This window comes from Bos javanicus, chromosome 8 (genome assembly GCF_032452875.1).
Source record: "Bos javanicus breed banteng chromosome 8, ARS-OSU_banteng_1.0, whole genome shotgun sequence".
Lineage (NCBI taxonomy): Eukaryota > Metazoa > Chordata > Mammalia > Artiodactyla > Bovidae > Bos > Bos javanicus.
The window spans coordinates 104,081,705-104,095,776 of record NC_083875.1 but is presented as its reverse complement, the minus strand read 5'-3'; the positions used below and the strand labels follow the sequence as shown (position 1 = coordinate 104,095,776).

The window sequence follows — 14,072 nt, the reverse complement described above, 5'->3', positions numbered from 1 at the left end:
TAATAAGTCAGAGAAAATGACCAAGTATTTGTCTTTTGCAACAACCTACTTTAAAAATTACTTAGCTCATGTTCAAGGTGATAGGGGGTCCCCTAGTGACTCAGACAGTAAAGAATCCAATCCGCCTGCAATGCAGGAAACATGGGTTCGATCCCTGGGTCAAGATGATCCCCTGGAGAAGGGAATGGCAACCCATTCCAGTATTCTTGCCTAGAGAATTACATGGACAGAGGAGACTGGTGGACTACAGTCCATGGGGCCGCAAAGAGTCGGACACCTACATTCAAGGTGATAGCAATATTAATAACAACAGCTGTCACTTACGACGGGCTGAGCCCTGTAACTGACACTTTATCTACATCATCACCATTCAGCCTTTAGACTTGTGGACCCTGGGGAAACTGCAGAGCCTCTAAACCTCATGTGCAGAGTGAGAGAACTTACAAGAAATGGTTTACCCTTCCTCCCGGGGTTGTTCTGAGTATTGGTGATAATGCATGGCACATGTAGGCACTCTATAAATGGTACTTCCCTCCCATCCTATTCTAATTTATTTTAAAAGGCCACAGGGTTAAGACAGAGGCCTGAGCTCCCCACAAGGGAGCAGTCAGACGTTTAGAGGACACTGAGTAAAGGGAATAAAAACTACTCTGTTAAAAAGCCCCTGCCTGACTGGCCCAGAGAAACAGAAATTTCATAGCTACTTTAAATTTATGAGTTGTTGGGTCCTGAAAGGCAGGCAGGTCATAAACTTCAAATAAGAAGCCCACCCCTGCCCCCCCACCAAATCCTAATGAATAAGGGCCATACAGCAAGTGCCCCATTCCCTGCCCCCACCCCAGGACAGGCCCCCCTCCCCACTGGGAGCACTGTTCCAGAACATCCTGGCACCCTGTCCCACGGATGGAGCTGAGGCTGGTCCAGGGAAGCCTGCCCCCGAGGCCCAGGGCTTCCACCTGATGGGCCTGGTGGAGCAGCAGCCCCGACAGCTGTGGGCACAGCTGGCTCCTCTTGGCTGGCATGGGGCAGGGGGCGGTATTGTCACCTACAGCAGACACTGCATGGGTGGGATCCGAGTCCCCTGGGTTGGGGAGCAAGCTGGCCTGTCCTCACACAGCCTACAGATAAAGGCCTGTTGTTGACTGTGGGAGCTTTTCTCCCTCCCTCCCTGCTCTCATGACCTTCTGCTGGGTGCTGGGGGAAGCAACTGGGAACCAGACAGTCATGGATGCTCTGCTGGACTAGACATCTCAGGCTTAGGTGTTGAGATGCCTGGCTTCACCCTGGACAGAGCTTCTTAAAGGTAAGACCCATGATTTGTAAATATCTTTGTGCGCCCAGCACCTAGGACAGGGCCCAGCAGGCTGGCTGCACTCTGTTAAAAAAACCCACAAGGACTCAGGAGGTCAAGGGTTTTTAGTGTCTTCGGGGCAGGTCATGGGAACCCAGCAGGCCTGAGTGTCAACCTGGGCTCTGAGAGCGATGGCACTCCCTGGGAGATCACGGTCTAAGCACTTAACTTCTCAGAGCCTTGGTTTCCTCATTTGCAAAATGGGGATAGTAGTACATACTGCCATAGGATTGCCAGGGAACTGCTGGGATGGTATGGAAAGCGTTTGGCACACAGCCTGGTTCCTAACAGGGGCCTGATAAATGTAGCAGATACTGTGACTATAAGGAGGTCCTTCTACTCTTCCCAGGGATCCTCGACTCTGCCATGAACGGGAAAGGCCTGAGGAACAGCAGGCTCAGCTCCAGCCCTGTTTCACAACTCAGAAAGGTCTCAGTCTTCCCTGCTCAGCTGACTGGGCAGCTAGCTGAGGTCTCTACTGAATGAGTGTGCCTGTGGTCGCCTCAGGCCAGGTTCCCACACCTCCTGCCCATTCCTTTGCTTGGTCATCTAAGTTAAACCTCTGTGTGTGTGTGTGTGTGTGTGTTCTTGCTTAGTCACTCAGTCACATCCGACTCTTTGTGACCCTTTGGACTGTAGCCCTCCAGGCTCCTCTGTCCATGGGATTCTCTAAAAATACTGGAGTGGATTGTCATTTCCTCCTCCAGGGGATCTTTACTACCCAGAGACTGAACCCTCTCCTCCTGTATCTCCTGTATTGCAGGCGGATTCTTTATCCACTGAGCCATTCCTCTCCCTAAATCCCACACTTGTTAGTGTGATTGAGGAGGATCCAGGGGTTCTCAATCTGGGGTCCCTGTAAGGCTCCATGGATGCATTTCAGGGGTCCGTGAACTTGAGGGAAAAACTACAGCTGTCATTTTCGCCAGCCTCTAGTTGAAGCTGAGCACTCCCCTCAAACATGAGCTTAAGGCATGTAGGCAACATATCTACAGCACTGGTAACAGTCACAGATCTTTACACGTCACATTACAGTCACTGCTGCAGAGAGCTCCAAATGTATCGGTGAGGCCGGTCACCACTTCAAAATTGAGGTCATTATCGGACCTGCCATTAGATCTCGTTATTCAAGGCAAGAATAAAGAAGCAAATCTTTGAGGAGATCACAATTTAACATAATCTCACGTTTGTATTTCAATATAATTCATTTCCTTTGTAGTCTTTTGTTTTGTATTTTGTCATTTAAAGAAGTTCTCTATTCTGAGATGGCTAGATAGCATCACCGACTCAATGGACATGAATTTGATCAAACCCCGGTAGACAAGAAAGGACAGGGGAGCCTGGCGTGCTGCAGTCCACGCAGTCGCAAAGAGTCGAACACAACTTAGTGACTGAACAACAAATTCTGAGAAGGGGTCTATGATCTTCTCCAGCCTGCCAAAAGGGTCTAAGGAACAAAATAAAAGGTTAGAACTCCAGGATAGAGGGATTTCAGAGGAAGCTTTGTGCTCTACCATCCTAGGATTCCAAGTATCTATTTCCCAAGGGCCCTACCATGAGCATAACTATGAAATTAAATTTGCTGAACGTATTGCCTTTTTTTTCCAATCAGGAAATACATCCAGGCCGCGGCAGCCCTTCCAAACTCCCGGGCTTCCCACAGAATGTGCTCGAATGACACTGGAAAGGTTTCAAAAATCCAGTCCTCCCCTTGCTTTAATTCCTTTCTTCCCCCCAACAGATGTTGTAGGCCTGGTGAGGAAGCTCCTCGTGTGCGTGACTCTCACGGCATTGATGGCGTTTCTTGGGAGAGACAAATTCTTCTGGGTCCCCAGCATCATTCCTCTTCCAGCCCGAGGCAGCCCCTTGCTGGGTTCAGAGAATGGGGTCCATCTTTAAAGGAGTGGACGAGACTGCTACTTTCCGACCTGAGCTACGAGCCCAGAGCTTATGCTTTCAGGAGGCGCCGGGCTGCAGAGGAGGGACTAAGGCCGGTCATCCACTCATCAGCCTCCAGTGCCAAGGGCCCTGGACCTCAACACTGAAGGTTATGTTTCTCCAACTTCCTTTTCAATGATCACGTGCAACCTCCTCTCCGCTTCAGACCCTGGCCTGACTTCCAGCATAGCCAGAGCCACTGATGTGAATTTTGTTTTCTTTATAATTTAGGGATGCCTGGACCGAGAGCCCCTGGCACGCGACTCTGCTTCTCTGCTCTTCCGGCCCTCCCGTTATATCGAGCACGGGTGGTGACTGTGAAAGGGCTCTTCCACTTTGCACGTTCTGGGAACAGAGTCACGTAACGTCTTTTGGGCGAATGCCCCCAGAACATCTGCGGAGTCAGGCTGTGGAACCGTGGGGACTGAGATTCGTGGCTTTCTCATGCAGTGACCTCACCTCCCTGAGAGCCAGAGTTTGTCCATGTCAGTGAAGCGGGGAGATGAACCGTTTAGGGTTAGATAACCCTAACCCGACCACTCCAGCTGGGGTTGGGGATGAATGAGCTCCATGTACGCGCTTCCCACAGCTAAGCCCTCAGTAAAGCGAGCCAGTAGGGTCCAAGATGACGGTGACTCACCTGCTCACCCACAGGCCCCGGCCGTCCAGCATCGCCTGGCTCGCCCTGCAGAGAAACAGAGGAGGGTCACTTGGGAACGGGTGGCTGGAGTCCAGGCCTCCCAGGAGACACCTGGGTCGACTGGCCTTAGGCCCCTCTGGTGAGGAGGAACCAAGAAACTCAACTGCAGTCTGGCCTTGGAAACTTCAAACAAATGGTAGGGACAAGGGACACTGGGACAAAACCTCCTCTGGCCCCAGGGATGATCCTCGTCATCATTCCCTTGGAGTGGCCCTGGGCAGGTTACCTGGCATGGGGTCTATATCTCATCTGGGACCCCCATCAACCCACGGCATTCAGCAGAAGACGGAAACTGAAGCTCACAGAGGTGAAGTGACCTGCCGAGGTCACACAGTGAGCTGGAAGTAGGGCGAGCACTGGAAGTTGGGTCTGACTGATGGAGATGCCCTGCTGCACCAGGATGAGCGGGGAGCTGGGGAATCAGGGCGCTGGACTCCCAGAGATCTGCCATCAGCTCACAAGTGACACAGAGCGGTCTCGTCTCTGCTCTGGGCTCGGTGTCCCCACTCATAAATAAGTAAAACCAAACTCATTTGCCTCCAAGCTCTCACATGCGCTGTGTCCTATGTCACCTCCATCATGTCCAACTGTGACCCCGTGGACCATAGCCCACCAGGCTTCTCTGTCCATGGGATTCTCCAGGCAAGAATACTGGAGTGGGTTGCCGTTTCCTCCTCCAGGGGATATTCCCAAGGATCAGACCCTCGTCTCTCATGACTCCTGGACTGACAGGCGGGTTCTTTCCCACTAGCACCACCTGGGAATCCCCGAGCCCTCACACTAGGTGGCCATTCGAGATCTTGTCTGCTGGCTTTACCCCACGCTGGGGTGACTCCCACTCCTTCTGCAGCCACAGCCGCCCTGGCAAGCAGAACCGTGGGACAGATCTGCCCAGGGCCCTGTCACTGCTCCCACCACAGAAACCCAGCTGGTGTCTGAGGGAGAAAGGCCCAGGCCTCAGAGGGCAGGACGTGGGCTCGGACTGGCCAGGAGTTGGGCTCACGAATGGATGGGGCGATCCCGGCTCAAACCTTAGCCTTCCCTCCAGGTCTGCCCCCAGACCTCAGGCTTGAGACCCCCAGAGGAGCCAGACAGACACAGACTCGGGGGCCATTTCTCCTGAGAAGAGGGCACTTGGACGGCCTGGCCCCCACAGTTCCACCCTAACCCTCTGTGTGCTTGCCCAGCTGTCAACTCGGCCCAGCGATCCCTGCCCAGGATGGCCAGGGAAATCCAGCCTTCAAAGGGAGTCCCTGGAAAGGTACTAAGCTGCCCATGTGTTGAGGAACACAATCTCCTACTGGGGCCAGTTCTTTTTCATTTTGATAACTTCAAAAAAAAACTGTTAATAAGTGAAATGCATATTTATGGGAGATGATGGGGAAAATACAGAAGCCCAGAGAGGGAAATGGAAATCTCCGATAATCCCACTACCCAGAGCTAACCCCCGTCCAGGCTCCAGGCTTTGCTCTGAGCCTTCAGGGACGCGGTCCAGCCAGCCCCGTCCATGGGCTCCTGCTGTACCGTTCCACTGCGTGACCTGCTTCGCACGTGCCCACCATCACCCCTGCCACACACGGACACCTTCCCGTCTGGTCAATCCTCCCAGCACACCGTCTTCGGTGGCTACGCTGTGCCCCATGACTTGAACACTGGTCCCCTGGTGAACACTGAGATTCTGTCCACGTTTTCCTGTTACTCATACACACTTTATGATAAATGCAGACCATCTCCTCCGCTTTTCACAACAGGTCAGGGATTCAGGGGTCATCCTAGGGCCTCATCGGTTGGCTCCCCCTCTCTCTTCTCCTCCCCTGGTGTTCCCTCCTCCCCCTTCCTGCCACGTCACTTCCAGGTCCCCTCACCTTCAAGCCATCCGGGCCAGGTCTTCCAGGAAACCCCTTCCTGCCGGGTTGACCCTGCAACAGGGAGAAGTGAGTGAGAAAAGCCAGGCCCCGAAGTCACCAGGCTGGCAGCTGTCCTTGGGGAGTCAGGGAGAGTGGTCAGCTGTGTGACCTTGGGAAGCCTCTCCCAGGCTGGTTTGTTTGTTAATGGGAATGAAGAAAACTGCTTTCAAGGAGTGAGGAAAAGGAAGGGGCTGGAACAGAAGATAAAGGACACAGGGGCATGGAGAGTTTATGCCAGTGGTTCTCAAACTGTTGCCCCGGGGCCCTCTGGGGGACCCTGAGACCCTTTCACAGGAAATTCACAAGGTCAAAACTATTTTCATAAGAATATTAAGATGTCATTTGCCTGTGTCACTCATTTTCATGAATGCAAGTGGAGTTTTCCAGAGACTACATGGCACGTGGTTTTATCCACAGATGGAGCTCAGAGGCAGACTGGAGAATCCAGCTGACTCCTATTAAGCCAGACATTAAAGAGATCTGCAAAAAATGGTAAAACAATGCCACTCTTTTCATTAGATGATTTTTGCTTTGGAAAATATAGCTTTGGAGGGGGGGAGGGGTAAAACTATTATTTTTGTTAACATGAAAAGAGTTGGTCGTTAATCTTGAATGAATTGTTAAAAGCATTTAAAATTTCTTGGTTTTAAGTACTCATGTCGATAGATGTAACCCATGTAAAGAAAAGCATTCAAGATCCTCAGTCATTTCCAAGGATGTCAAAAGGTCCCAAGACCAAAAATATCTACAAACTGCCAATTTATGCAATTGAGACTGAAGGTGGCTGGGCATACACCTTCCTTCTGGAAGGCCACTTGAAGCAGTAGAGAGAAGTCAGCTTCAGATTCCGGGGAGGGTATCCTGGCTTCCTGGCTGTGAGATTCTGGGCTAAGTTTTTTACCCTTTTTTTTTATGGCTGTGACGGGTCTTAGTTGTGGTGTACGGGCTTCGGTGCCCCTTGGCATCTTGGATTTCAGTTCCCTGACCAGGGATGGAACCCGTATCCCCTCCGTAAGAAGGCGGATTCTCAACCACCAGATCACCAGGGAAGTTGCCTGGGCTATGTATGCTCTTTGAGCCTGAGGGCCTTGAATGATACCAAGAAAGGCAGTGCCTCTCTCAAGGGAGAATCAAGGGAATGAGAATGGACTCGGTGCACCCGCACACAGTAGGTGCACAGCAGCTTCTTGCTTCTCATCTCTCTCCTCTGGGGTCTGTCCTCACGCCCACCCTGGCAGGCCCAAGGCTCTCATAGACGACTTCTCTCCAGAACACCACCCAGATGATGCCCGCCTGCACACAGCTGGCTCAGCACCAGCAAATCCCACACCCCCAGGCCAGCAACACTCACCTCCAAGCCAGGGACCCCTGGTGGCCCCATGGGCCCCTCATCTCCCTAGGGTCAGGAGACACGAGAGAGGAGAAAAAGGAGAAAGTTAATTCTGTGGGAGTCTTGGAGAACTTGACCTGTCAGGAGGGCAAGGGGTGGGCACAGGAGAGCCCTCCCTGGCCGAGAAATGGGACACCTGGGCCCCCGGCCTGTTCCCACCCAGGGCAGAGGCCTAGAGGCCAGACCACACGTGGGCTTCTGGGGGAATGGGGCTCCCCCGTCACGTGAATGTGGTCAGTCTGGTTGGCAGTGGTGCTGGTCAGGAAACCCAAACCCGATCATATGCTGTTTGAGCAGAGCCCCAGACTGCAGCTCAAAGATACGGGCTCTGCTCCAGGCTCTGCCGTTTCCTCGGTGGCAGACGTTAGCCGCACCATGCCTCAGTTTCCCCATCTGTAAAATGGTGCGGAGCAGAGAGTATCATCTTAAATGCTGATGAGTACCACTCTGCTTGACCCTCCAAATTGTATGTCATTATTTTATATTGTTAGGTTAATCATGTTCCCATGAGTTAGAGTTAGTCACTCAGTAGTGTCCAACTCTTGGCAACCCCATGGACTGTAGCTCACCAGGCTCCTCTCTCCATGGGATTTCCCCAGCAAGAATACTTGAATGGGTTGCCATTTCCTTCTCCGGGGGATCTTCCCAACCCAGGGATCAAACCCAAGTCTCCTGCATTGCAGGCAGATTCTTAACTGTCTGAGCAACCAGGGAAGCCCCATTATGACTTGTAAATGTAATTATCTTTTTTTTGGTCTGGCTATTGATTGTGAAAACTGATAAACATCTTTTACTATTGTGATTATGTTTACAAAAACTAACAAACAAAACAAAAAAACCCACTGATGAGTAACCTGAGTTCCTGGAGGACAGCCATGATTTCTTTTTTGACACCACAAACCCAACATCACTCAGGATGGGTGTGCCCAGGGTCTAGTGGGTATGTGGTTTGGGAAGGCAGGGAGGAGGGCCTGAGAGAGGGTAACAAATGGAGGAGTGAATGAGTGGACAAATGAATCAATGGAAATGTGAGCAAGTGGTGGGCATATTGAGGGTCTGCTTCAGTGATAATGTTGTAATGTGAGCGTCAACGGGAGCACAGGCTGGTGCCATCTTTCCCTCCCTCCCTCCTGCCCACTTCCCGCCCATGGAGATGCCTCAGGCCCTCCCGTAGGCTCAGGGAGCTTCCAGACTGGCCCCTCTGGCATGCCAGGCCTAACCAAGAGGCCCCCTCCAGAGCCCACTCCCCCCCGCCCCAGCTTCCAGGAAAGCAGCCCCACGTGGCAGCTCACAGGGCCAGTACTGGGACCCCGCCAGACCCAGAACCAGCCCGAGAAGGGATCCATGTCAGCCAGATGCCTGCCTGTGGTCGCAGTGAGTCGGGGCCTCCTGCACCCTCCCCCAGGGCTGCGTCATGGGAGCTCTGGGGCCTGAGCCAAAGTGTGCAGGGGAGGGCCTTGCACATGGGAAAAAGCGGGGGCCAGCCCATGGGGTGGCCAACAGCCCTCCAGCTGGTGCTCCGACAGGCCCGAGGAAATCATCAATCCCCTTCACCACGGAAGAATCAGTAAGCAAGTCTTCAGTCTGCCACTTACTAGCTGCATAAGTCATGTCATTCTCCCAGGAGGCCCCAGGCAGCTCCCAGGAGCCCAGAAGTTAAACAGCACAGGGTCCATGCAGGGAGCTTTGGGCTCAGCGGACTCAGGTTCGAATCCTGACGCTGCCTGCCACTAACCACAGGGAGCTGACATAGTCTATCCCCTTGAGAGTCAGGACCTCCCCTAAGCTGACGATGCCCTCCCTCCTACAGCAGCACCCCAATAAACTGTGCTACTGTGAGAAGAGGCAGTGACAGTAGCTCCTAGAGAGGAAGCCCCAGGGCAATGGCGTTGCCATGATGGGAGTGACCTGCCAGCCAGGCCAGGGCAGATGAGAACCCTGGAAGGGTCACAGGGCAGAGCTACAAAGGATGAACTGGAGGGCAAGCCTGAGGTGGCCCTGGGCCCTGTGTCTCCTGACCAAGGGGCCCTGGAACTCAGCTAAGGTTTGCAGGACCCAGGGAAGAGCAAGCTAGGGGCTGGGGTTGGCGGGGATGGGCAGAAGGCAGGGTCAGACAGTCTCACCTCGGGCCCCAGCTGCCCACGGGGTCCTGGCAGGCCTCGAGCTCCAGGCTTACCCTGGTGAGAGGGAACAGAGAGTGGGCTCAGAGGCAGCACCTCCGTCTCCACCACAGGCTGCCAAGACTCCCGCTGGCTTGGAATCAGGCCTGTGGTTTGCATAGAGTGGTCAGCCTCATCAGCTGGAGCTCTCCTGGGCAGGGACTCACCTTCACGCCTTCTGGGCCGTTGTCCCCAGGGGGACCAATGTCTCCAGGGAATCCCTGAAAGGGAGCAGAGAGCTGGGGTCACCCAGGGGGACTACGTAGGGAAATGTGAAGACTATAGGTCTTGGAGGGGGACCGACCTGGGTCTCCATCTCATCCTGTAGGGGAGATGACCCTGGGCAGGTCAGTTATCACGGTTCTAAAACAAAGAATCAGCCCCTACACTTGAGAGAGGTGCTGAGAAAATGAGGCAGGAGAGTGCAGGAAGGTCCTGGTGTAGGAACTAGCACATACAAGGTATTCTAATCCAGACCTTCCCAAGTCTTAGGGTGGGGCAGCCAGGGCTTCACAGCTAGCTGTCTTCCGCTCCAAGGAGTGCCATCCCTTATTGTGGGGATCCTATATATTCTGGGTTTGCTGTGACTTTGAAAGGCTAGAAAAGCACTGATCTATAAGTATCAGCAACTACCAGAAGCAGAAATCCCCACCGCATCCTTGGACTCTGCCCCACACCACCACTGAAAGCTCACTGCTCCCAGACCATTCTGATAGATGACTGCAGTGGAAGCTTCTTTGGGACATGGAGCAGAATCTTTTTTCTTCCCCAGCAGAAAGGATCAGACTTCTCTGTCCCTTCAACTGCCCCTAGTCAGGGGCCCCGGGGCCCTCAGTCTGGCTGCCTCCAATTGCTTAGCTTCCATTGTTGGTGATCACTAGGATATCCGTGAACTGACCAGCAGAGTCAGTGTAAGAACATCCCCTCCCTTGTTTTAGGTATAATATCTCTGTTAATTCAGTCTAGAACCCCATTTGCTTTCAGGGCAGACCCACTACTCCCTCAGGTGCCTGCCGACCAGAAACCAAAGCCTTTGAATATGAGTCCCTAAAGCCAGGATGCTCCCCGACTTCACCTTAGTAAGTGGCTTTATTTTCTTCCTCTTTTGAGGTTTTGGTAACTCCCGTTAGATTCCAGCTCCACCATCCTCTCACCCTTCTCACTAGGGAAGGCAAGTCTGGTTTTGAATTTGGAGTTAACACAGGAAGCCAAAGACCCACGTCTTTTTCTTCAAGTCGAGAGGCTCAAAGTCCCATTCTGCCACCGACTCACTGTGTGACCCCAGGCAGGTTTCTAAGCCTGCCGGGGCCCTGGCTTCTGCATCTCCAAAATGCTAACTATAAAAATCACCGAACAAGGCTGTTCTGAGGCTTGAAGAGAATAAGGTGAGTGCACCGCTGAGTTCGGTATTTGGCATCTGGTAAGCACTCAATAAAAAAATCTATAGGCCAAAGGGTTTTGGGTCCTGGGAAAACAAGGCTGCTTGGGGTGGGCTTGTCTCCAGGGAGAATCTGAAGGAGGCCAGGATGCTGATCAAATTCTGGTGTCACACAGATCGGACCCACTAATGAAGGAAAGAGCTGATTCACTCAGGGGCTGGGGAGTAGAAGCTGCACCCACGGTCTCGGAAAGGTGACAAAGACCCCGGAAGGTGCCGACAGGCTCGTCGGCTTCTGTCTTCGGCTGAGCAGAACCATCTTCCGGATGCTGAGTCCACCAATCCAAACAAAACCCAAAGATGGGGGAGCAGACCCCAGAGCTGTCCAGGGACCCGGGAGGGAGCCAAAGGGCAAAATGAAGAACTTCTTTGCTACAAGTAGCAGGGTGACCCTGAGGAGGCCACCCTCACCCTGCTCAGTCACTCAGCTCCCTCCTCTGCAAAGGGTGGTGGTGACTGTATCTCCCTCGCTGGCCGTGGTGGCCGTTCAGCCAGCTCCCATCCTGAAGATACGACGCAGCCCCCTGGCACAAGGCAGTGCCTAATAAAATGAGGGAGCCGGCTTTCCACCCGCACTAGCCAGACTGCTGGGAAACCCGGCCTCTCAGAGAAGTTTTTTTCCACAGTGACCAGGGGAAGGAATCAGGGCCATGGAAGAGAGGCCAAGTCCATTTGTCTAAAGATAGGACTGTGTCAAGGCCAAAGTCAACACAGTGGAAAGTAGAACTTGTGGCTTTTAGGAAACACTCCCTCATCCATCCGGGCGATACCAGGAGTGGTCTTTGGAAGGATGGACCAGACTTCTGTCTCCAAGACCTCAGGGATGTGCAAGACGCCAGGCCAGGGAGGTGTGACACAGGGGTGGGGTGGGGACTAGGGCTGACCTAGACCCCCTAAGATAGACGACAGTCCCCCCACCACTGCTCACCCTGTTCTCCAGAGCTGGTCCCTGTACTGGGGGCGAGGCATGGAGCGGGGAGCGGGAAGAGGAGTTCCCTCAGCTGCCCAGCTGCCTCGCTCTTTTGTACAGAAATGCCAGTGATGGACATTTAACAGACCTGTGCTCATTATCACACGTGTCAGAAACTCTCAGGTTCTAATGACTCAGCTGTAGTTACCATGTTAATTGCTTAATCTATCTGTCGTGACATCTTCTCCATTCCAACACCAGAATCTTACTCTTGTTTCTTGCTGTGAGCTCTGAGCTCTGCACCTCTCCAGGGTGGCTGTATGCAGCTGGAAAAGTTCCAGGGCTCAGAGGGGTAGACAATGTGGGGAGCTCCCATGAAGGGTCCAGGCAGCACAGCTCAGAGGGTTTTCCTGATGCTTCTTTCTGGAAACCGTAAAGGCGGCCATGGAGCTGGGGAGGGAGTCTGAAGCCAGCTGCTGCCCCACTGCCTTTGTGAGCCCCCAGGGAAGGCAGGAAACCGAGGAAGAAAAGGAAAGATTGCTGCTCTAGGAATTTCTAATCCCATCTTTCAATTGCTGTGTGACCTCAGGCAAGTCTCTCCCTGTCTCTGAGCCTTGGTTTCCCAAGGATGACACGCAGTAACAGTCAGAAACAGAGAAATAGAGCATTAAATACCTCAGGTCCCGGGGGCCCAGGAAACCCAATGGATCCTTTGTCTCCAACTTTGCCCTGTGGAAGAGAAGAGATTGTAGGGGAGGCAGGGGTAAGCAAGGGTCCACCTTTCCTGGATCCCTTGTATTAGGCCCCAGGCTGGGGATGGTTGGAAACGTCAGGAGAATATAAGTGAAATCTGCCCAGACAACTACAAGGAGTTACTGTTCAAGCCCCAACTCCTACTCTTCCTGGGCACCGGATCCTGGGCAAGTCGCTTCACCTTTGAACCTTACTTTCCCCATCTGTGAAATGGGAACAATAACAATTCTCTAACTCCTGGGGTTGTGGACAGTCTTTCAAAGAGACGCAGCACAGGAAGGATCTGATGCATGTGTGAGTGCGTGCTAAGTCGCTTCAGTCACATCCAACTCTTTGCGACCCTATGGACTGTAGCCCACCAGGCTCCTCTGTCCATGGGATTCTCCAGGCAAGAATACTGGAGTGGGTTGCCATGCCCTCCTCCGGGGGATCTTCTCAACCCAGGCATCAAAGCCATGTCTCTTTAAGTCTCCTGTACTGGCAGGCGGGTTCTTTACCGTTAGCGCCAGTGGGAACATTCAATAAATAAATGACATCCACTGCTATTGTTGATAACATTACTATTATTTACAAGACACTGGGAGCCCTGATTCTCACCAGAGCTCTGCCAATGCCTGATGCCTGGGTATACTGCTGTCCCTCTGGGCCTCAGTGTTCTCATCTGTAAAAGGGGCGAGTCTCCATTTCTACTCTGCTTTACTCGCCTCCCAGAGCTGCTGCGGGAGGAAATGAGGTCCTGGATGTAAAGGCATCTCTGGCCACATTCCATGACCATTTGGACATTATGAGCCTGAGGCTCTAGAAGCAGAAGGTACTCACCACTGGCCCTGGCTTCCCCCGTGCGCCAGGGAACCCTTGCAAGCCCTGGCTCCCCTGAAAAAGATGCATAGTGAACTGGGGTTAGCAACGCCCAGAAATGGCCAGATGGACAGCTGCTTGGTCACCCCGCTGGCCCGAGGCCTGGACAACACCCGCTTTTAGGGGGAGGATGAGCCCTCTGCTTGCAAGCTCCAGCTTGGCAGCCCTGTAGGCTGGAACCCAGGGATGCAAGGGTGAAATGGCAGCTCCTGTCCTCACCAGGTCATCCGGGACCCCGGGACTCTGGAGCCACTGAGCAGGCACTGCTGCTGCACCCATGATGCCTGGGGAAGTCTGGAGACTGGGGCCCAGCTGCAGAGGCAGCCAGGCCTGGGTGGCTCGCAACCCAGAGACATCGAGGCTGGGTCAGGACAGGCCAGCCAGGAGGGAGGGGAGAGGAAGAGGGAGAGCTGGCCAACATCTGGGCCTCGTTGACTGGCTGGGAGAACTCCAGATGTGGCCACATGGTGCCGGACACAGGCAAAGAGGAGCCGGCCTGGCAGGCAGCCTGGGATCCTCCGTCATCCCGGCCAGCCACTCACTCAGACGTATCTTTTTAAGTGTTCACCGTCCTGCGCAGGACCCTGACCTGAGCCGCTCTGGGCCAGCCGGGAGCCCTATTCTGGGGAACCTGCTGTCTGGCCGTGGGCAGAGCACCAGTCTCCATC

At 53.5% G+C, this 14,072-nt stretch overlaps 1 protein-coding gene across 3 annotated transcripts in view; it reads right to left on the bottom strand.

Moving 5' to 3' along the window:
- COL27A1 (collagen type XXVII alpha 1 chain) overlaps positions 1–14,072 on the bottom strand; it is a 152,899-nt gene that overhangs the window by 58,968 nt on the left and 79,859 nt on the right. For all 3 annotated transcript variants that reach the window (XM_061426616.1, XM_061426615.1, XM_061426617.1), the window contains exons 18-24: positions 13,366–13,419; positions 12,469–12,522; positions 9,613–9,666; positions 9,410–9,463; positions 7,248–7,292; positions 5,855–5,908; positions 3,930–3,974 (exon numbers count right to left, since the gene is read on the bottom strand). In XM_061426616.1, coding sequence (XP_061282600.1) covers positions 3,930–3,974; positions 5,855–5,908; positions 7,248–7,292; positions 9,410–9,463; positions 9,613–9,666; positions 12,469–12,522; positions 13,366–13,419 — 360 coding nt within the window. The remainder of the gene's footprint in view (positions 1–3,929; positions 3,975–5,854; positions 5,909–7,247; positions 7,293–9,409; positions 9,464–9,612; positions 9,667–12,468; positions 12,523–13,365; positions 13,420–14,072) is intronic.